This window comes from Heloderma suspectum, chromosome 2, assembly GCF_057233095.1.
Source record: "Heloderma suspectum isolate Gila_16-S chromosome 2, 16-S_ref, whole genome shotgun sequence".
Taxonomy (NCBI): Eukaryota; Metazoa; Chordata; class Lepidosauria; order Squamata; family Helodermatidae; genus Heloderma; species Heloderma suspectum.
In genome coordinates, this window is record NC_139459.1 from 47,473,967 (window position 1) to 47,495,861 (window position 21,895).

Consider the following 21,895-nt stretch of genomic DNA (forward strand, 5'->3'; position numbering starts at 1 on the left):
GGCAGGTTCCATAACCACAAATATATTGGTTGAAGGAAAACAGGGTGGCCATGGCATTTGCAGATGAGGGAGAGGTTAAGTGATCCTCCTCTGTAAATTCCTGCCTGACTCCCCCATTCCTGTTATAATGGGCAAATATGGGTTTGAGAACATGTGTTTGCTGTGATAAAGCCTAATTTCACCTACAGATGCTTGTTCAACACAAAATGCTCTACTTAGATCAGGGATGGGGAATCTCTTCCAGCCTGAGGGCTGAATGCCATCATGGAGAAGCTCTTGGGGGCTGCATTCCAGTGGTGGGTGGGGCCAAAGGCAAAGTGGGTGTGGCCCAAAGCAAAAGCGCTGGGGCTAACATTACAAAAAAATACCAACACATTGTATCTCAAGGGCACAATCCTATGGCCGCTAGATAGCAGATAGACGGCCATAGGATTGGTCGGTTTCCAGGAACCAACCTTGGTGCCCGCACTCCGAGGTTGAATCCAGAGAACCGCCTCCCTGCCCCCCCTGCCTTGTAGGTGGCACGGATTGTCCCCAGGCTCCGGGCTCATAACAGCAGCGTAAAGTGAGCCAAAGGGAGCATTCCTGGGGGCAGGGAGTGCGGAGGTGCCGGTACGACTCTTCCTATGCATCGTCTGGCCTCCCCACTCTGTGCTCCAATGTCCCGCAGCTAGGCAGTTGAAATCAGCCATCTAGCCATGAAAGCAGGGCAGCTGGAGCATGGAGGGAAAACCCCCTCTGTGTCCCTCCCGCCATGCATTGGATTGGCAGCTGCCTCTGAGTTCGGAGGTGCCACATAGGATCACTCCCTCCAGCTCTTACTGCCAGTAAAACTAAGGTTTAGAATGGAGGAAAAACATGCATAAAAGCCAGGAAACCACAAAATGATGGGTGGTAGGGGGAAAGAGGTGAATAGGTTAGGTGAACAGGTTCTGGTTTGGAAAACTAGAGTCCAACATAGGATAGGATATAAGGAGTAGGAATGGGACATGGAAGTGGAAGCAAAGACAGCTGAATCCCAGTGGATTCACCTCCATATAATCTTTATTCCTGATAGTCATGTACTCATCCTCCCTAAATACTGGAACTAAGCTGATTTGGGCAACAACACATCTGCAATCCTAGCTTCAAGTCTCGGAAAACCTACTGTATGAGCCTGAGGCCATATAGAAGCACCACAGATAGAAGCATTAGTGCAGAATCACTTGAACACAGTATTATGAGTCCAGTGCATTTTTTTGCATATATGTTTACGTACCGTAGTTTGAACTGTGATAGTACCTCACCATGTTCTATTTGAATCAGTTCATTGTAGCAAGCAATGATGCTGCTGTTCTCCAAAAATCTCTGTAAGGGCAGAGGAACAAAAACAAAATGGAGAAGTACATGTAATTGGTTTTAGTAACTTACTCATACAATTAAGTTACCATACTATGCTTACCACCATCACAGTGAACATATGACAAACTGCCTTATATTAGCTCAGACCAGTATTGTCTACCTCTGAGGAAGCTCTAGAGCAGAGGTGGGCAACCTGAGGTGCTTGGCCTAATTTCAAAAGCCCTCTGCAAGCAATCAGTTCAGACCTCTGGCAAGAGCAACCTGTCCCAGCAGCCCATTGGATGGGCGGAGAGGGAGGGAGGGAGGGAGAAAGAGAGGGAGAGAATAGGTGCCCCCACCCACTTTGACCCTCTTTTCTGCTGACACCTTGCCAGCATGCAACCCTAACAAATTACCCCCTGAGAGAATCAGCCATCACTAACCTAGTGTTCTCCAGATGTTTTGGACTACAACTTTAGTCAGCCCCAGCCAGCATGGCCAATCGTCAGGGGTGATGGGAGATATAGTGCAAAACATCTGGAGAGCACCAGGTTGTGGAAGGCTGCCTTAGAAAGAAAAAAAGTTTCCTGCTCCTGCTCTACACAGTCTTAGGAAGACCTTTCCTAGTCCTGCTACCGGAGATCTTTTTAAAGGGAAATGGCAAAGACTGCAGCTGGGACCTTCATGTGTTCTATGACTAAGGAATTTCACTCTACTGAGATTATTAAAAACATTTTAATAATTAGAAGTGCAAAGGAGTGAGATTAATGTTCACATACGGTTACACTGACATGTGTAAAAGACACCCACTGAATTTACAGAAGAGGAATACTGTCTTGCTCCATCCAGTGGAGACTGGTGGCTCTGGTATCAGTGGAGCAGTGAATTCACTCTGGGTTCACACTTTGGATAGCTCCTTTTAAAGATCTGACTCATTCTGACTGAAACTCGGAGTGGAGTCACCGTTCCACTGACATCAGAACCACCAGCCTCCACTGGCTCCATCTAGGATTCTGTCATCTGCTCTGGGCAATGGCTCAGGCAAGGAGCACGACATGGAGCAGGCAGCTGGATCGCAGCTGGGACTTGAGTTGATATCAGAACCATGGACAGCGGTTCTGGAGTGACAGGTAAGATTTATGACAAGTTGCAGACTAGGGTGGGGGTGGGGGGAAATACAGCAGCCTCAGCATGCTCCCATTTCCTCTCTTAAACTGCACCCCACAATCCATGCATTATTGGGGAAGACCCACTTTTAAAGAGAGAGCTCTATCACCATCATGTCTAGTATAACCCTCAGAAAACCAAATTTTATATGGGCGTATATATGATGTTTATTAGGACATTAGATCACTGGAAATATGCATAATATGAATTCCAGGTCTGTTCATATTTCAACAAGATAATGGACATGAAATACTTTCAACACTCAAAAGCAGAGTAGTGATGTATTATTACTGTTAATAACTAGCAAACTGACCTGGCTTTGGAGGGGTTGGAACGGCCCTTAATTTGATACAGTGAAGCCTTCAAGCAAAGTTACACAGCTGTCGGAGTTGGGCACACTGTGCGCACCACATCTGAAGGACAGCTCGGCCTCTGCTACCCCTAGGCACAGTCCCTGCAGTCGTATGTCCCATTGGGGGATGGGTCTGTCAACTCCATTCGCCTGAGGGGTGTCGCACCACAGCAGAGGGGAGGCACCCACGGTACAACCGTACCCCTCAGACTCCCCGCCCCCGGCTTCAAGCTGTGTTCACTGCAAAGCTATGGACTTAGAGAAGTCTGCCACCTAGTGACCAAAGATGGTACTGCAGGCTGCAAATACATGGGCATATTTACATTCATTGAAATGAATTAGTTTTGAAAAGCAAACAATCCCGAGGTGCGCCCCCCTAGGGTCCTCTTAGCATCTACGCCATGCTTCAGGTGCTTAAGTTTCACAGTCTCGGTACTATGGCACTGACAGTCAAATAGACAGACAGACACATCCGCTTTTACTATTCCAGATAATATTAATTTCTTCTGTGGTTTTGCAGATCCTAAACAGGACCAACTCAATTTTTACTGCTCCTGTTGCCTGCCCCACTCCATAGCACTGTGTACCCCCAGCCATATCCCAATTTGTATCTTGGAACTGTACAACAGAACTCACAGGTCTCATGAGGACAACACACCATCTTCAATCTACCATTCTTGCCCCAGCTACTTTGTTCTAGGTTCCAGGGAAGATGGCTGGGAGATGACTGGAGCAATCTGAAAGCTTCCCCCACCTCATTTTTAGGAGGCTCTACAAGTTGGCGCTCAGCCCATGAAAGAAGAAACAAAATCAGATCCAGCCCTCTCCCTACATTTACCTTCCAACAGGGAGGTTTATAGTGGTTCTGTGCACTGTGGAAGTGTGAAGAATTGGACACCTTCGGTTTAATGAATTCCAATGAGCATTCATAAATTCACTGTATTTCTCTGGGCTTTTGGAAAAGGGCCCATACAATACAATTGTGAATGAGTGTTAGTACAATCCAGCTGTAACTAGTGAGGATACTAGAAGTATTTAAGCTGTAATGAGCAAGAGCTAGAAGGGTCATCTGGAGTGGAAATCTGTGGGAGCAGAATCTTAATGTTACACTATATTACTGAGATGCCCTTTCCTCCCCATAAATGCTTTTTGGGATTCAGGGAACTGATATTTTAATGACCAGACACAAAACTGGAGAAAAGAGATGTGCTAGTTTTGTTCTGGAATCCCCTCCCTCACCAAAGACTATGTGAATAATCCCTACAATTCTTCAGGATGATTAAGCATTCAATCTCAAAATCAATTAGTAATAAGTAGTCCTATTTAAAGATTTGGTAGGGGGAGCCCTCACCCTCCACGCTATCCTAGTCTCAGGCACATAATGACTGTTCAAGGTCACATAAAAGGTCACTGTGTACAAACATGGAAATGAGGAGAAAAATATTGTATATGGTACAGGAGCCACAATAATTATGGTTGCCTGATATTCACTGGATCCATTCTGTTCCCATTTATTATTATAGATTTTTGCCAGTGAAATTGCTAGTTGTGGTAATATACTGATTGTTAACTGAAGATGTGAAAAAGAAATCCACTTTTTGGAGCACACACAGACTTTGATGACAGTCTCAGCAGAGGATACCTTCTGATGTTACTCATCCTGTACAAGAATGAACAGTTCTGGGGTCAGCAAACAAACCTTTGAAGAAACCTCAAAGGCTTACCCTGAAAGAAATACAAATGTAAACGTGTGCCATGCCATCTCTTCCTTTCCCCCAGCCCCCAAGAAAAAGGAGCAATGTTCGTGTCATAATTCTAGCCTCTAGTTTTCACTTAGTTTTTTTTTTAATCCTTTTGACAGGATTTTAATATATTGGTTATAGGTGTTCTGCATCTTAAAAGGCATGCTAATATCTTTAAAACGGAGCTACGTGCATCATGTGAGACACACAATCAGGGATGTTCTGTTCCCATTTCATCTCCGGTACCCCCTACGCAGTACCTGCCCTTGTGCAGCTGTAGCTGTGGGAGGCACGCCTTCCTGTTCTGCTGCTGGTCAACATACTTTAATGACAAATGTATCTGTATGATATTTGTTTTAGGGACTGGATGTGCATCATACAGTGCATTCAGAGGCTGCAGAAGCAGATGCTTCTGCCCTGGATGGTCCCCCACCAGCCCACATGGTTCACAAGAACAACTGCAGGATTAGGGTGGCCTGTGCAATATTGCTGAAGAAGTTGATTCTGTGGTCAGTGCAGGGGAATCCAAGGGGAAGAGAGACCTGCCCTTTCCAGCAACACTCACTGAACTTCTGCTTGTGTGCAATGTATATCACACATAAAACTGCCCTTTCCAAGTAGGGCACCTCAAAGGTAAGATGTGACTTTGTATGTAATAAACAGCATATATAATAAATATATAAAATTATTTTCAGGACCAACAAAAACCTATTTCACAGAAATCCCAGCTGCTGATAAGAAAATGCATTTAGTGGGAGGAGTAGAGCACCTTGGAGGGCACCAAGAAAGGTGTCTGTGGGCACCTTCATGCCTGTGGACATCATGTTGCCTACCCAAGTTACTTCAAAGATGTCCTATTCAAAATGGCAACTACTTTGAATTATGCATTTAAAAATAAGAAGTTGCACAGGCTGAACAGCACACACTAAATCCCCATCAATACTAATGGAATTTACTTCCTGGTGAATGTGCTTTGAATGAAAGGTTCCGTCTCTGGTTATTTTCCTCTGAACAAACGGCAGCCTAAGAGGTAACCACTGAAGCGAAGTGCCTATGCTGCCCACTCAGTATTACATAAAAATCTATTCTTTGGTATGTTCATCCCTTTTTTCTATAGCTTAAGAACAATGCCAACAAGAAATAGTTATAATATACAATCTAATGATGGCAAGGAGACATTCAGTTTGTAATCATTATTGCACTGATGGCAAGTCTGCAAATATGTGAGAGAGATAAGGCAGAAAATGGAGTTGGCACTGAAAAATTACTGGACCAAGTCCATTTACAAGTGATGCCTATATACCACTCTTTCAAATGCTGCTAGTGTTGTTAAGTCTTCAATCCATTGCATTGTAAGCGGTGAGCTTTTATCCTTCCAGTATTGTAGTATCAGTCTTTTAGCAGCCAAGAGGGTGCGAAAAATCCATTTATGCTGACTGTGTATTACGTTCCAAGAAGCAGGTACTATCTGGATATTTCGTCTGCTTTTACTGAAGTTTATGTGCAATCTATTATTTTCCCCCTTTTTTATCCTTAGAATGTTGTAATATTTGAAACTGATGACTTTAGAGTATGTTGCTATATTTTCAATTTTTTTGGTTTTGTTATGTTTTTGTTTGTTTGTCTTGTTGAAACTCATCATCAAAAAAAGATTATAAAAAAAAAGTTTACTGGACTGAGTGAATCATGAGAATGGAAGGTGCAGCTTAGAGTTGATTCACAGGACCAAACTCGTGTGCCCATATGTGACCTTATTGGTCTGCACTACAGTATTATGAGCTAAAGTGATTGCTTGGCTTCAGGATGAGTCCAGCTTAAAACTCAACCCGACATTTACAGTGCCACCACACAGCTCTGAGATCTGAATTGCTGACAGCACAGTAGGTGTATGCTCGATTTCAAACTGAGTGCATGCTATGTCACATCAAGTTGCCAACTTCAGGAGGTGCCCAGCTGTAATACAGATCCTTTTGTGAATCAATAATCCAATTATCACTAAGCTTTGAGACAATGGTGTGGTTTGGACATAATGGCACATTTGCACATCACAATGACCCACAGTTTCGTTCAGTGTGGATGAGCTGCAGCAAACTTCGGGCTCATGCGCTCCCCATCCCTTCCTCCTCACATATGGCTGGAGGAGTTCAGAAGCTTTTGCTTAACTGGTATTTGTCACGCTGTCCATACTGACAAACTGTGGTTAACATTAACTATTGCTAATTCCAAACAAGCTGACCTCAAACTATAGTTGCTGAAGCTGGCTTGTTTAAACTAGCCACAGATCTGGATTGGACAACACAGTAAGGTGTGGTTACTCAAAAGCAGAAATGAAAGTTTCCAAACTCCTCTTACTGGATGCATGGGGGGAGGAGAGAAGGAAGGAGGGCCGTGTGAGTCTGAGGCTTGCTACGGCTTGTTCCTGTTCATATGGGTTAATGTGATGTGTGAACATGGCCAATGCTAAACTATGGTTTAGAGTTACATGCAAGAGGTTGCACAATCCTTGAGCTCACACGCTCCACACTCCTTCTCTTGTGTGGCTGTGAGGATCTTGGAAGTATCCACTTCTAAACCAAGCTCTCTATAATGTTCAAACTTGGGGAATTCTAGTTAGTTTAAACTATGAACAGTGAACAAGCCAGGATCATGACCCACAGTTTGATCCTGGTTTGTTTAAACTAGCCATAGCTTAACCAGAATTTCCCACAATCAGGAACTGGTTAGTTTAAAAGCAGAAGTGAAAGCTTCACAGCCATGCCAAAGAAGGAGAGGGGACTGCGGGGCTGCGGAAGCATGGGAACCTAAGGCTAGTGTTTATAATGCTAAACCATAGTTTTGAGTTACATCCACCCCCCCAATAAATCCAAAACTTCTGTAGGACCACATGATGCTGCATCATCATCATCATTATTGCCAAGAAATCCAGTTTCTGTTTGTGTTTTCGCTTCTTGTGAAAACCCCATTTCGTGAAGATGGGCCTGCACACGCTCGTGAAAACCTCCTGCGTGTGTTATCTTGTGCTGTTCTGGTCTCAAGGCCTCTCAAGTATTGTTTCCAAAGATTACTCTGGTTCTTGTATGCCTTTTTACTCATTCTCCCCTTTTCCTATATAGATTAGGGATGGCGGAGAAATCTGCCATGGATTCCAATGAGACCGGATTCTTTAGAATCTGCCCCCCTGTGGTGGAATGGACTACTCCCCCCCGTCACCCCCCGAAATTCTCCCTGGCTGGACCCTACCTGCTGCCGGCCAGTCTGGGTCCGTCTGCTGCCATCTGTCCACTGCCCCGGACTGCGGACGCAAATGGAGTCCAGCATAGCCGACGCCATTAGCGTCCCTGCTCTTTTAGGTGATAGGCTACATAAATATTTACGTAGCCTATCACAGCAAAGAGCAGGGACACAAATGGGGTCGGCTATGCCAGACGCCATTTGCGTCCGCAGCCTAGCAGCGGATGGAAGTCTGGCTGTGGACGGGCCCGGCCAGAAGCTCCATGGACTCTCTGCAGAGCGGAGCCGGCCAGGGAGGATTCCAGGGGGAGGGACGGATTGCCTCCCCCCACCCCACGGACGCCCGAACTGGTACGGGGTATTTCGTACACCCCTAATGTAAATAAACATAACAACTACCTTGAGAGTTGTGTGTGCTTCCTTCCACAAAATCTTCAGTACTAAATCCAGAGCATTCTGCTTGGTTAATTGCCACTGTTTAAAGTTTCAGGCCTTGGGAACAGAGAGAGCCAGCTTGGGCCCTTATTTCACAAGCCTTAGGAGTGTCCTATATGGCCTGAGAGTCCTCTGGCTCAGGCTGAGGTGGATGTAAGAGGTGGTGGCAGCCTGCTTCAGTAACTGCTTGTCCCTGCCTTCTCTGCTGGGAGCTTGGGCAACCCCCTCACTCCCTTCACAATTTTAATCTATACTTATTACTGTTTGGAGACCTATACTTATGTAGTGTACAAAAGAAAGGGGAAAAGCAGGTTCATAATCTATAAAACAATATAAAAGTAAGAAAAAAAAACAGATCTAGAAGTTAGAGTGGGAGCCAGATTTTTAAAAAACTATGTTAAGGAGAGGCTAACTGAAAAACTGGGTGCTTCTGGATGGGGGGCTTCTAGCACTACCAATCAAGAGACACTGGGCAGTTATTCTGTCAGTTATTCTGGACAGTTATTCTGTCTAAACCTCCTTAATTGATGTTTTTGTGTTAAGAAAACACAGGAGGGTAACAAATGGAAGATGTTATCTGGAGCCCTGTAAAATTCCATGTCTGAGTCAGGGTGATTGCACAATAAAAGCCTCATCTGGAAACACCAATTGTTTGTTCGTTTGTTTGTTTGAACAGTGGGAGTGGCTCAATTGAACAAAGATTCAAAACAACGAAATAAACAGATGGAGATCGGAAACTGAACAAAAATATGAGGTGCAACCGATCTGCATGACATGTCAAGTACGGGTGATGGTTTCTCCTTTTTTTATTTATTTAAAAAAGCATGTTTCTAAAACCAGTTCTCAAGTATGAGTGGGGGGCTGTCCTCACGGGGGATATGCTGCATATTGGGAGCATTTCAAGGTTGTTCACAGCAGATGACATCGTGGCCAATCTGCAGCCACCTTGGAGATTTCTGGTAGAAATGCCAGATTTTCTGAGACTACTTTTACTCAACTACATTTCTTTATTTTGGGTTCTCTGTGCTTCTGGTGCTGTGTGCCCCTATCCTCCACATTTACTTCAGCATGATAGCCCTGCCCAGAGCTGTATCTTTCACCTGGCTGTGGCCTCACTGAGCCTTTCCAGCCTTCAGAATCATCCTGCACTCCCATTTCGCCAGTAATTAGCCTCCATGATGATGCACTTCTCTAATGTTTGCATTACTTCGCTTCTCCATTGTTGTTAAATTGCATCTCCGATATTATCTAAAGTTGCTTCTTTAATGTTATGTAAAGTCACTTCTCTGATCTAGTGAGGTCTCGGGGACCTTACAAACAGGGAGGAAGTGCCCCCAGAGAAGGAAAAAGGGGTGGTGGTGGAAGCAATAAGGCAAAAGTGCACACACTGGGAACAGGAGAGAGAGGAATAACGCCATGGCAGTTTGCTGGAATGGGGCAAAATGGGGGGGGGAATGCTCTCAGCGGGAGCCTTCAGATGCTACACTCAAGAACCAGGATTTTGGCTTCTCAAGGCAAAAGTGCACACACTGGGAAATAGGGGACAGAGGAATAACTCCACAACAGTTTGCTAAAATAAGGTGAAATGGTGGGGAGGGGGAGTGTTCTCATAGGGAGCCTTCAGATGCTGCACTGGAGAATCGGGGATTTGGCTTCAGGGAAATCTACGCACATGGGGAAAAATTAGTTGATAATTCATAATACTGTAGTAGCAGGGAAGAGCCTGGACATGGGCCAGAAAATAAGCGTCTCTTGTTGGTTGAGCAGCCCCTGCCAGTTTGATGACATTCAGTTCTACTCCCCCTACCCACCAGGATCATGTTCCTTTCAAGTGCTGTGTGACCCCTGAAAAACCTGATTTTAAAGGTGGCAGTACTTTTCTTGCTTCGTGTGTCTGTGACAGGCCAAAGCCAATTCCATGAAAATCCAGATAATACTCCAATGCACTTCTCATTCCGTTGTCATGAAGATCCCCCCCCAGGTCTTTCTTAGGGAGCCTGGGCAGTTGCTACTGCAGGCATAGCCTTTCTTCCTGACCCTATACCCAGTCCCATTTTGTGTTTACACAGTGATCCTGAAGACAAGAGTGCCACACAGTACCACAGCCCTCTTCTGATCTGTACTGGCTACCCTGCACCAGCAAAGATGGAGGATCAGGCTGTTATACAGCCTGGGTGGAGTAGTGGTTAGGGTGTTGGACTAAGACTCAGAAGATCCCAGTCCCCACTCAGTGATTTTGGGCCAGCTACTGAACCTCACTCTAGCCTACCTCACAGGCTTGTTGTGAGGACAAAATGGAGAGGAGAAGTACCATGTAAACCTAAAGCTTGGGTCCCTTGCAAGAGGGTAACAGGTGGGATATAAATGTAATAATAAATAAATCAAATATATGATTTTAATGATACCATTAGAGAACCCTAATTTGAAAAGAAAACACATCTTTCTTGGCAATGGTCACAGTAGATCATGTCCAGGCTTGCAAAAATGTATTTGCCAGTATCTTTTCACCTCCTGAAACAACAGTCAGCCGTAGAGGATAATAGGTTTTCCTTAACTTCTCTGCTTCCTTCTCATACATTTTGAGTTAAAATGAGGAGGAGCTAAGGGAGTCTCAGAGTTCACATGTAACATAAATATGTGGCTGACAACATGAACAATTAATCACCTAAAGAAAATAACTGCTGAAGATTGATAAATTAGTTGTTGATCACTTTTAAAAACTTAGAAAAACTTCTACATACCCTATTAAAACCAGCATGGAGAAAGGGGAGGACAGAAGCTTCTTCTTGGCCAGCAGACCTACAGAAATGCAGAAAATTTTCACCTAGGAGACCTGAAACATTCTGATATCTCAGTGCAACAGAGAGACTCATGTATCTCAAAAATAATGAATAAGAAAACATAAAATATGCATTTATTATAGTTCTTTCAGTTTTCCAGCTAATATCAATTTTCCATATGCAGCCTTTCCTTATTTATTATGCGTTGCCAACATGAGCTTGGCAAGATTCAAAAATCTAAGTTGCACACTGTATATTGGCTAAAGAGTTGAACTCAACACAGCCTTTAAAAGAGCAAACAGGAGTTGGCCAGGGCATTTGCAGTGGCAGAAGAAACAAAGGAGACAAAGGCAAAGAGGTAAGTGGGCTGGAGGAAGCTGGAGGAAGCCCAGAGGGCTGTCCTTTGTCCTTCTGAGTGTCTGTGAGCTCACCAGGTGCTCCTGAGAGCTCCAACTGAATTGGGGGGGGGGGTGGCCTGAGTACTCCCAGCAGCTGTGTGGGCAGGAAGCTTCAGTCTGTTTCCCGCCTCCCAGCTGAGCAGAGCAGAGGAAGCTGCTCCAGCTGGTTCAGGGACTACAGAAGCAAGCAAGCTCCCAGAGAGTGAGCGAACAGGGGGAGCAAACAGGAGTTGGCCAGGGGAGTTCAGCAGGGGAGGTCAAGGGGGAGGCCCCTGATATTTTTTTGGACATTTTTTAAAAACATTTTTTTTTCATTTATTTGTCTTGTAACACACACTTCCATACCAGTGGACTCTGTTTTTAAACTCCAGTGAGTAGAGGACCAGGCACAGGCTACTCTAGAACAATCAGAAAGCTAGACACAAAAAGGAAAACAGACTATGGAAGGACAAGACTCTCCAGTGATGGTGACCTGCAAGGTGTGTGCCATGTTTGTGTTCTTGCCTGAGAACAACATGGCCTATACGTGCAACAAGTGCAAGTTGATAACACTTGTGGAAGAAAAAATAAGAGGACTTGAGCAGCGAGTGTTGACCCTCCAGGGAATAAGAGAACACGAAGAATTCTTGGACAGAATGGTGGAACTACAGCAGCAAAGCAAAGTACAGGAGCTAGAAGAGCAATAGCAAGCTGAGGCAGAAGAGGGAAATGCTGAGGTGAGGAAAAATGTAGAGGATACTCCTTGGAAAAGGGTGACAGTTAGGAACAGAAGAACTAGAAGCCACTCTGCACCAGTGGAGGCAGTGGAGCTGGGGAACAGTTTCCAGGTACTTGACGATGAGACTGGAGGACAGCCTGCAGAGGAAGAATTACAGGGGAACCTGCATGAGAGCGAGCAAGAGGCTGAAAGTCAGTCAAGCAGAGGTGATGAAACCAAGGCCTACAACAACAAGAAGAGAAGGATAGGAGTAGTGGGAGAGTCCTTGCTCCGTGGGATCAAAACCCAAGTATGTCGCGAAGACCTGTGCACTTGCCAGGTATGCTGTCTCCCGGAAGGACAGATTAGAGAAGTGACTGAAGGGTTGCCTGCACTCATAAAGCCCATTGACAAGTTTCCCTTTCTTCTCATCCATGTGGGAACAAATGATACCGCCAAGCGGAGCTACGAAGAAATCACGTCACACTTTGAAGCTTTGGGAAGGAAACTCAAGAACTTTGGGGCCCAGATAGTTTTTTCATCCATCCTTCCAGTACTCAGAAGAGGGATAGAAAGGGAAAGAAAAATACTCCAGGTGAATGACTGGCTACAAAGGTGATGCCGACGAGATTGATTGGGATTCTGGGACCACGGGCTATCCTTCCTGGAAGTGGCAAGGGATGGGTTGCACCTCACAAAGGATGGGAAGAATGTGTTTGGCCACAGCATGAAGAAGTTTATCAGGAGGGCTTTAAACTGAATCCTGTGGGGAAGGGAGATGTAAAGTTGGGGGTAACAATGGATGAAGGCTCATGCACCGCAACAGAAAGAACAGCTCTAATAGCGCCCAATAATAGTCTTCACAAACATGTAGGAAGAAAGCCAGACCATGAAACACACGGTCTTCGATGTCTATATACTAATGCCCAGAGTATGGGAAACAAACAGAATGAACTTGAACTCTTAATACAAGAGGAAATTATGACTTGACAGGTGTAACTGAGACTTGGTGGGATGAGTCTCATGACGGGAATACAGCAATTGAAGGATATAACTTGTTCAAAAAGAACAGGAGGAACAGAAAGGGAGGTGGGGTTGCACTACATGTTAAAAATACACATCTCTGCACAGAAATACAGGAGGATGAGCTTGGTAGCCCCATCGAGAGCATCTGGGTTAAAATAAATGGAGCAAAGAATAAAAGGAACTTGGTGGTCGGAGTCTACTACCAGCCACCCAATCAAGGAGAAGACAAGGATGAAACTTTTGAAAAGCAAATAGCTAATGTTTCAAGGAAGCATGTGGTAGTAGTAATAAGGTAAAGGTAAACGTGTCCCCAACCAGTCGTGTCCGACTCTAGGGTGTGGTGCTCATCTCCATTTCTAAGCCGAAGAGCCAGCGCTGTCCGAAGATGCTTCCGTGGTCATGTGGCCGGCATGACTGAACACTGAGGTGCACGGAACGCTGTTACCTTTCCCGCCGAGGTGGTGCCTATTTATCTACTTGCAATTTCTTGCTTTCGAACTGCTAGACTGGCAGGAGCTGGGACTGAAGACAGCAGCTCAATCCGTCACGCGGCACTCGGGTCTTGAACTGCTGTCCTGCTGACCTTCCAGTCTGCAATTCAGCGTCTTAACCACTAAGCCACCGCGGTGCCCTGGTAGTAGTAACAGGGGACTTCAATTTCCCCAATATTTGTTGGGAGACAAATTCTGCAAAACATGGCCCCTCCAGGAAATTCCTGACTTGTGTGGCAGATAACTTCCTCCTACAGAAAGTAGAGGAAGGAACTAGAGGACTGGCTATTCTGGATTTGATCCTAACCAACAGAGATGACTTAGTGGGTAAAGTAGCAGTTACAGGAACTCTGGGGGAAAGCGACCATGTTATACTTGAGTTCTTGGTTCTAAAGGAAGCAAAAGCTGAGGGTAGGAAAACCCGTACCCTGAATTTTAGGAAAGCTGATTTTAATAAACTCAGAACAATGATCAGTAAGGTCCCAGGGCAAGTGACTAATGAGAAAAGGAGTCCAAGATGGGTGGGAGTTTTTAAAAAAGGAAATTCTGAAGGCACAATTACAAACAATTCCAACAAGAAGAAAAGGTGGAAGACAATAGAAGAAGCCAATGTGGCTTCACAACAAGCTTAGAGATGACCTGAAAACAAAAAAGGACACATATAGGAAGTGGAGAGAAGGCCAAGCAACAAAGGAAGAGTACAGGCAGGTAGCACAGAATTGCAGGGATGGTGTCAGGAAGGCTAAAGCTGAGAACGAGCTGAGGTTAGCGAGGAATGCTAAAAGCAACAAAAAGGCTTTCTTCAGCTACATGCATAGTAAAAGACAGAGGAAAGAAATGGTGGTTCAGGTATTAAATAAAGATGGCAAAATGATAACAGATGACAAAGAAAAGGCAGAAGTGCTCAATTCCTACTTGGGCTCAGTCTTCTCCCAAAAGAGGGTCTATAACCCCCCTGGCAAAGGTGAAGTACAGGCTGGATTGCAGCTTGAGATTGATAGGTCAAGGAACACCTAATTACTTTGAGTGAGTTCAAATCTCCAGGGCCAGATGAACTGCGCCCTAGAACAATAAAGGAACTGGCAGAAGAACTCTCAGAGCCACTGTCTATTCTCTTTGAGAAATCATGGAGGACGGGTGAAGTGCCAGATGACTGGAGGAGGGCAATGTTGTCCCTATCTTCAAAAAGGGTAAAAAGGAGGAACCTGGGAACTACAGACCAGTCAGTCTGACATCAATCCCTGGGAAAATTCTGGAGCACATCATAAAGCGATCCATCTGTAAGCACCTTGAAAACAATGCAATGATTACTCGAAGCCAACATGAATTTGTCAAGAACAAATCCTGCCGGACTAATCTGATCTCACTTTTTGATCAGGTAACTTCCCTTTTGGACTGTGGGAATGCTGTGGACATAATTCACACTGGAGGCATTCAAGATGAGGCTGGACAGCCATCTGTCAGGGATGCTCTGACTTGGATTCCTGCATTGAGCAGGGGGTTGGACTCGATGGCCTTGTAGGCCCCTTCCAACCCTACTATTCTATGATTCTATGAATACACCTCGACTTCAGCAAAGCTTTTGACGACGTGCCCCATATATCCTGATGAGCAAACTAGCTCAAAGTGGGCTAGATGAAACAACGATCCGGTGGATCCACAGTTGGCTACAGAATCGGACTCAAAGAGTGCTTATCAATGGGATCTTCTCAAACTGGGGAGAGGTAACAAGTGGGGTACCACAGGGCTCAGTCCTGGGCCCAGTGCTCTTCAACATTTATATTAATGACTTGGAGGAAGTGGTGCAGGGAATGCTGATCAAATTTGCAGATGACACAACATTGGGTGGGATAGCTAATACTTTGGAAGACAGAAACAAAATTCAAAGTGATCTTGATAGACTGGAGCACGAGGCAGAAAACAACAGAATGAAATTTAACAGGGATAAATGCCAAGTTCTGCACCTAGGAAAAAGAAACCAAATGCACAGTTACAAGATGGGGGATACATGGCTCAACAACACTACAAGTGAGAAGGATCTTGGAATTGTTGTCGATCACAAGCTGAATATTAGCCAACAATGTGATTTGGCTGCAAAAAAGGCAAGTGCTCTTTTGGGCTGCATTCATAGAAGCATAGCTTCCAAATCCCGGGAAGTACTAGTTTCCCTCTACTCAGCACTGGTTAGGCCTCATCTGGAGTACTGTGTCCAGTTCTGGGCACTGCGCTTTAAGAAGGATGCAGACAAGCTCGAGAAGGTTCAGAGGAGGGCAACAAAGATGATCAGGGGACTGGAAACAAAGCCCTATGAAGGGAGACTGAAAGAACAGGGCATGTTTAGCCTTGAGAGGAGAAGACTGAGAGGAGATATGATAGCGCTCTTCAAGTACTTGAAAGGTTGTCACAGAGAGGAAGGCCAGGATCTCTTTTCAATCATCCCAGAATGCAGGACAGGGAATAATGGGCTCAAGTTACAGGAAGCCAGATTCCGGCTGAACATCAGGAAAAACTTCCTGACTGTTAGAGCAATATGACAATGGAACCAATTACCTCGGGAGGTAGTGGGCTCTCCCACACTGGAGGCATTCAAGATGAGGCTGGACAGCCATCTGTCAGGGATGCTCTGACTTGGATTCCTGCATTGAGCAGGGGGTTGGACTCAGTCTTGTAGGCTCCTTCCAACCCTACTATTCTATGATTCTATGATTTGGGCCCAAGTAAGTACTTCTGCAAGCCTTTTCAGTGATAGCACTACATTCTACATCAAGCTTCCCCAACATGGTGGGCTCCAGATGCACTAGACTACAACTCCCATCCTCACCAGCCAGGAGGCTACTGGCCATACTGGCTGGGTGTGATGGGGGTTGTAGTTCAGCACAAAGAGGGCACCAGGTTAGGGAAGGCTTTCCTTATGTACTGGGATTTTTGGATGAGAATGAAATTTCAATCATGAGTTGACCAACCACATTTTGAAGTGAATGGATCTTCCCAATATATAGATTGACTGTAAGATTTTAATGAGAGACTTCTATTTATTCCCTATAATTAAAACATCATATGATTATGCTCTTTAGGATTTTTAAAGTAATTTAGAAATTAGAGTTTAGACCACACACAAAATTCTACATTGTAACAGAACCTAATTCTACAGCAGCTATGAACACCAATTTTATGGATGCTAAATCTAACCTTTGCTAAGGTACTTTATTCATTGGCTAACCGTACGATTTACAGCAAAAAAAAAAAAATCAGGAAAACACACTTTCCAAAAATACTTACATTTGTGGAATGACAGCTAGTATTACAGTATGTTCAGCGGGCTTTGTAGCACGGATTGACCTGAAATGAGCAAATTCCATGTCATAACTGATTGAATGGTTTTCAGCTACAGAAATTCACAAGCCCAACACCATATTGTAACATATGCATGGCATCCGGTATGTATATACATAGGAGAACGCTCAGATTGTTGCTTTCTTTACATCAGTTATTATTGCTGAAGGGACAAGCCACTTTTAAAGCAAAAACAGTGTCTCTTCTCTTCAGCAGTGAGAACAATTAATGAAGCTATGGCTACCCTGTGTGTCTCTCCCCTGGGTAGTGCATACACATATTGTCATCAGATCCTGGCCTTTAAATCAGAAACTGGAAAAATATAGCTGATAGAATCTGCAACTTGTAAAAACTGAGATAAAGCAGGAAGAAACTATTAGTTTCACTCATCTTTTACATAAACATGATTTTTACCAGGTTCTTTATGGATGAAATTTGGAGGATAACTGATTGCTCCACCATGCAACTGGTGGGAATATGCATCCACTTGTTCCTATATTAGCTCAAACAGAGTGTTGTTAAGCTAGCTCTGAGTTTAGCTGCCTATAATTCTTAGCAGAATACTGGGTTTGGTTTGTAGAGAACCATCTCCCAGTTTCCAAATCCACCTTTATGCCTTTTATTCCTATTGTTACAGGCCTTGCTCTCACTGAGGTGCTAAACTGTGTCTACATCAGACTGCCGGAAGGAGCTCATGTGACCAGGTGTTCTCTCCACATAGAAAACTAGCCTAACCTTCTCCTTGACATACAGCTTTTTATAACCAGGGATGTATATGTTTATTTTATATGGCATTCAGTCATATGACCTGCCTACCTGTGATCTAAAGTGGAACAAATTCACTACCTGTAAGTAAAGTAAGATGGACATAGTAATATTGCACAACTATTTTTCTCTGTACTGCAAGGTTCATATAAAACACAAAGACAATTAATTACCTACAGATGGCTTCTGCATCAAAGTATCTGGAGTTTCTATGATCTATGACAATTATTTCATGGTGTTTATCAAGAAAGCATTCAAGTGCTGATTCTGGTGTCCGAGCAATGTTACACCGATATCCAGCTCTATCACAAGCCCACCAGAACCCATCACTCTGTTTGTCTTCTTTCGCAAAGATCAACAACACCTATAAGACACAGAAGACAGTCTAACAATAGACTTAAAAAACATCTTCTTAACTACAGGTTTCAACCTAATGTTTAGCATTAAAATATTACAGTGTCTGTTTTAAAATTACAGCCCCCCTCCCCCCCACACACACTTCCAAAAAAATAGCAGAATTTAAAACAGACTTTTGTATAGCTGTATGCTGGAAGTTTAGATAATTAAAAGCAAAAGTAGTATTTCCCAAATTTGGAAAGAAACTCATATTGATGAACCTATCGGCAGTAAATTATGGGGCAATGTTAATAATGTCCTTATTGGTCCACGGGTTAATACTGCAAACTATGTCACCCCCTCTCCCACAGTACAACATAGGCATTGCTCAAACAGCAATGTTATATTTTTGAGGGGGTTCTGCTTCCAGGGGATGTCTCCTGGGCATCCTAAAAGGATTCTGTGGGCTTGGGCTCAAATGCCCCATCATCTCTCTTTTCCTTTGATCTCCCTATCTCAAGGCAATGACAAAAGTGAGCGCTGCTTTCTGATGTGCTGAATCAGAAACTGATGCTGTTAATAATTCATGCTTTTTAATGAGAGCTCTTTAGGAAAGGAAAGTATTTGTCAGCTTTATAACATTTATTAGCATTTTTCAAATCATACAGCCAGGAGCACAGGTCATCGAACTGCTCTGTTTTGCAGTTAAACATAGCAATCCATCACTAACTGTGTCACAAATTAATAAAAAAGAAAGCTTGCTTTAGAATAAATATAATCAAACAAAGAAAAGGCTCAGTTTTTATAAAGTTTGCCAAGAATCATTCAAACTACTCAACTAGAACTCCTGTAGCATAAAATGTCAAACGTTTCAAAGCCCTGTTTATTTAATATGAATAAACTGTCCTGTTCGTTTCCCTGGGACATCCTGTGTAGGTAATGTAAAGTAATATTTGTTCTAAAATGTGAAGGAAAAAAAAAAGGAAAAGCCCAGCTTCCATCAGTGTTATTATTGTGCACAGCCATAGTGTCACCATGTGAAAGTCAATGTACGTTGGCAAGGCGATCCTGATTTAATGTTATCTGAAGCTATCTGGAGTGCTGACTTCCCAACAATAAGTGAAATGATGATAAATTCTACCTTTGCAGCACCGCATATATCAGCATATGACTAATAACAGTAAAATGTTAAGTGTTTGTGGCTGTATACAATTAATGTGCTTCAGCCTTCTACATCAGGGCTGTTAAACCTCTTTTGGCCCAAGGGCGTAATTCCATTTCAGAGAAGCTCTGGGAGGTCACATTCTGAAAGTGGGCGGGGCTGAAAGGAAAAGGAGGTGGAGCCAAATGCAAAAGTGGTAAGCCAATATACCAGAATTCCCAGCTTGTCTGATCTTAAAGCTTGCTGCCAGTAACCAAGCCTTAGGAGAGGCATTTCAACCTTTTAGGATGGGGGTGGGGGAAATTACATAAAAACTGGGAAACCACAAAACAAGCAGTGGCTGGGGGAAGGGGGCATGGCCTTCTGGGGATCCCCAGAGGGCTGGCTTGGGACCCCAAGAGCGCCAGATTTGGCTGCCAGACCTGAGGTGCTGCACCCCTTTTCTACATAAAGATGGTGCCTAGCCATCTACCTAAAATAGTTCTGTTTAACAAACTCTGCTGAACTGAGCTTATCACAGCACTAGTCTACACAGACCAGCTACTCCTGAGAAGTGGCTCTTGATGCTGTGGAATGGCAGAATTTCTCTAGAAATCTTTGGTCGTTGGTTAGAACTGTTTCAAATTCAATAACATCATAGCCATTATTTCCTAATGTGCATCTATAAATCTAAATTGTTTTGTATGTAAATGGTTATTATATTATTTTTATGTTGTATTTTTTTAGGTTTTAATCTTTTGTAAACTGCCCAGAGAGCTTTGGCTATTGGGGGGTAGAGAAATGTGATGATGATGATGATGATGATGATGACATCATGGTACCAAATGCTTGGGCTTGAGGGGATAGACAACAGCCAAACTCTTCTCTGGCCTCATCAATTTATTTTTAAATATGGATGCATACATCTAGCTAGAAACTTTCTAGCTGCGAACCTTGTATTCCTTGTAATTCCACAGCTCTAAAAGGGTGAGGCCTTCCTCCCTATAGACACACAAGACATTGTGAAGAGCAGTGTGAACCAAGGTACCTTTCCACAGCCCAGTTTTTATGTTATGCTGAACTGGCCTAATGGCTACAGTTGTCTGGCTGCTTTCCTCCTCTGTTAATGGATGACACTGACATTCAGCAGGACATCCCCCTATTGGAGAAGGACTGTAGCTCAGTGGTAGAGCACATGCTTTGCATGCAGAAGGTCCCATTCTTGGCTTCTCCAGGTAGGACTGGGAAAGACTTCTGCCTCAAACCCTGGACAGCTGCTGCTAATCAGTGCACTGTAGACAATATTGATGGACCAATGGTTTGGCTTGGTATAAGACAACTTCCAGCATTCCTATTTCTCAGGCTGTCTTCTTCACCTTCGTTTTTCTTTGTTTGGCTGGAATGAGCACTAGAATTGATCTACACATTCAAAAAAGATATGTAATACACCCCTCCAGAGACTGCACCACTTGACAGATTAGGTGAATGTTTAATTCCTGTCACATACAAAAAGCCTCCTTCCCATAGAAAGTTAGCATGGGAAGGCATGCTAACTTTTCACAAACAAGATTTACAGGAGAGGGGTGGGATTCAAAGATGTGATTTGTCACCGGCATTCTGAAATGGTGCTGTCCCAGGAGGGCTGTGCCATTTGTTTTTTCTGAAAGTATAGATTGGTTCTTATGTTTCTTAACTTAGAGCTCATTGTTCTTTTTTGGCTTAGAAGGATAAGTTAAATCAGAATTTGATAACTTTGAGAAAAAGGGGAAACGTTATTTACTCCCTCTGAATATAAGGACTTCAGGGTTCTCCACTGAAACTGAGAGGCAGACAGTTTAAGTACTTTTCCATACCATATGCAATTAATGTATGAAATTCACTGCCACAGAATGTTATGGCCACTAAGAAAAAGGTATCAGATAGGGCAGTCTTTGGCTACTAGCGCTGTCTGATAGCTAGAACTATAACTTTGTAGAGAACATGGCTCTGACTCATGTAGGAGACTAAGAAGTGGAGATGACAAAGAATACAAATTTACAGTTGTGCAAACTCTAACAACCATACTCATGGAAAATAATTTTAGTGGGTATATTTTGTTCAATTTATAATTCTAGAGTGAGGCAACTGGTTCAGAATTTGATTTTCATTCAGTTTCTTGAAAGTTTGTGACACAGATTTTGGACCACGTAATGCCAGCTTCTAACTCAGCCATCATAAGAATGCTTATGTTTAAAATGCACACATCTCACCTCTTCTTTATTTTACATATGCAAAATGTGTATTGACTTGTGTATTTTCCTTGAGCTGAAAGACTGCAGATGCTAGTTGAATTATAACAGTGAACTTCATAGTTATTGCTGAAGTAAAATGAAGTCTTACCTGAATAGGATCTTGTGTCAGTCTCATGGGCCCAATTTCTGTCTCAGTAGCTGATGCCTGCTAAATGAAAGCAGTGTGTAAGATTTTCCCGCCCCTGCAGCATCAGGTCATGTTAACAGCGTTTTGCTAAAGCTGAGCTCTCCAAAAATTTAACTGGGAAGCTCACATGCTCCAAAGCAAAGTGTTGCCCTCCGGTGCCATCTTTATTTTGGTTCAAAAGAGTGGTTTTGTGTTTTGGAGCCTAGACCCCACCTCTGCCCTGTACTTAGAAGATACTTTGCTTTTAGTCTCACCAGTTCGCC

The 21,895-nt window shown here is 43.7% G+C and overlaps 1 protein-coding gene across 3 annotated transcripts in view; it reads right to left on the reverse strand.

Moving 5' to 3' along the window:
• Positions 1–21,895, reverse strand: part of PDE8B (phosphodiesterase 8B) — a 100,759-nt gene that overhangs the window by 38,792 nt on the left and 40,072 nt on the right. For 2 of the 3 annotated variants that reach the window (XM_084833405.1, XM_084833403.1), the window contains exons 2-6: positions 21,594–21,653; positions 17,911–18,101; positions 16,919–16,978; positions 10,989–11,046; positions 1,259–1,347 (exon numbers count right to left, since the gene is read on the reverse strand). In XM_084833405.1, coding sequence (XP_084689531.1) covers positions 1,259–1,347; positions 10,989–11,046; positions 16,919–16,978; positions 17,911–18,101; positions 21,594–21,653 — 458 coding nt within the window. The remainder of the gene's footprint in view (positions 1–1,258; positions 1,348–10,988; positions 11,047–16,918; positions 16,979–17,910; positions 18,102–21,593; positions 21,654–21,895) is intronic. The other variant, XM_084833404.1, reaches the window with a different exon arrangement.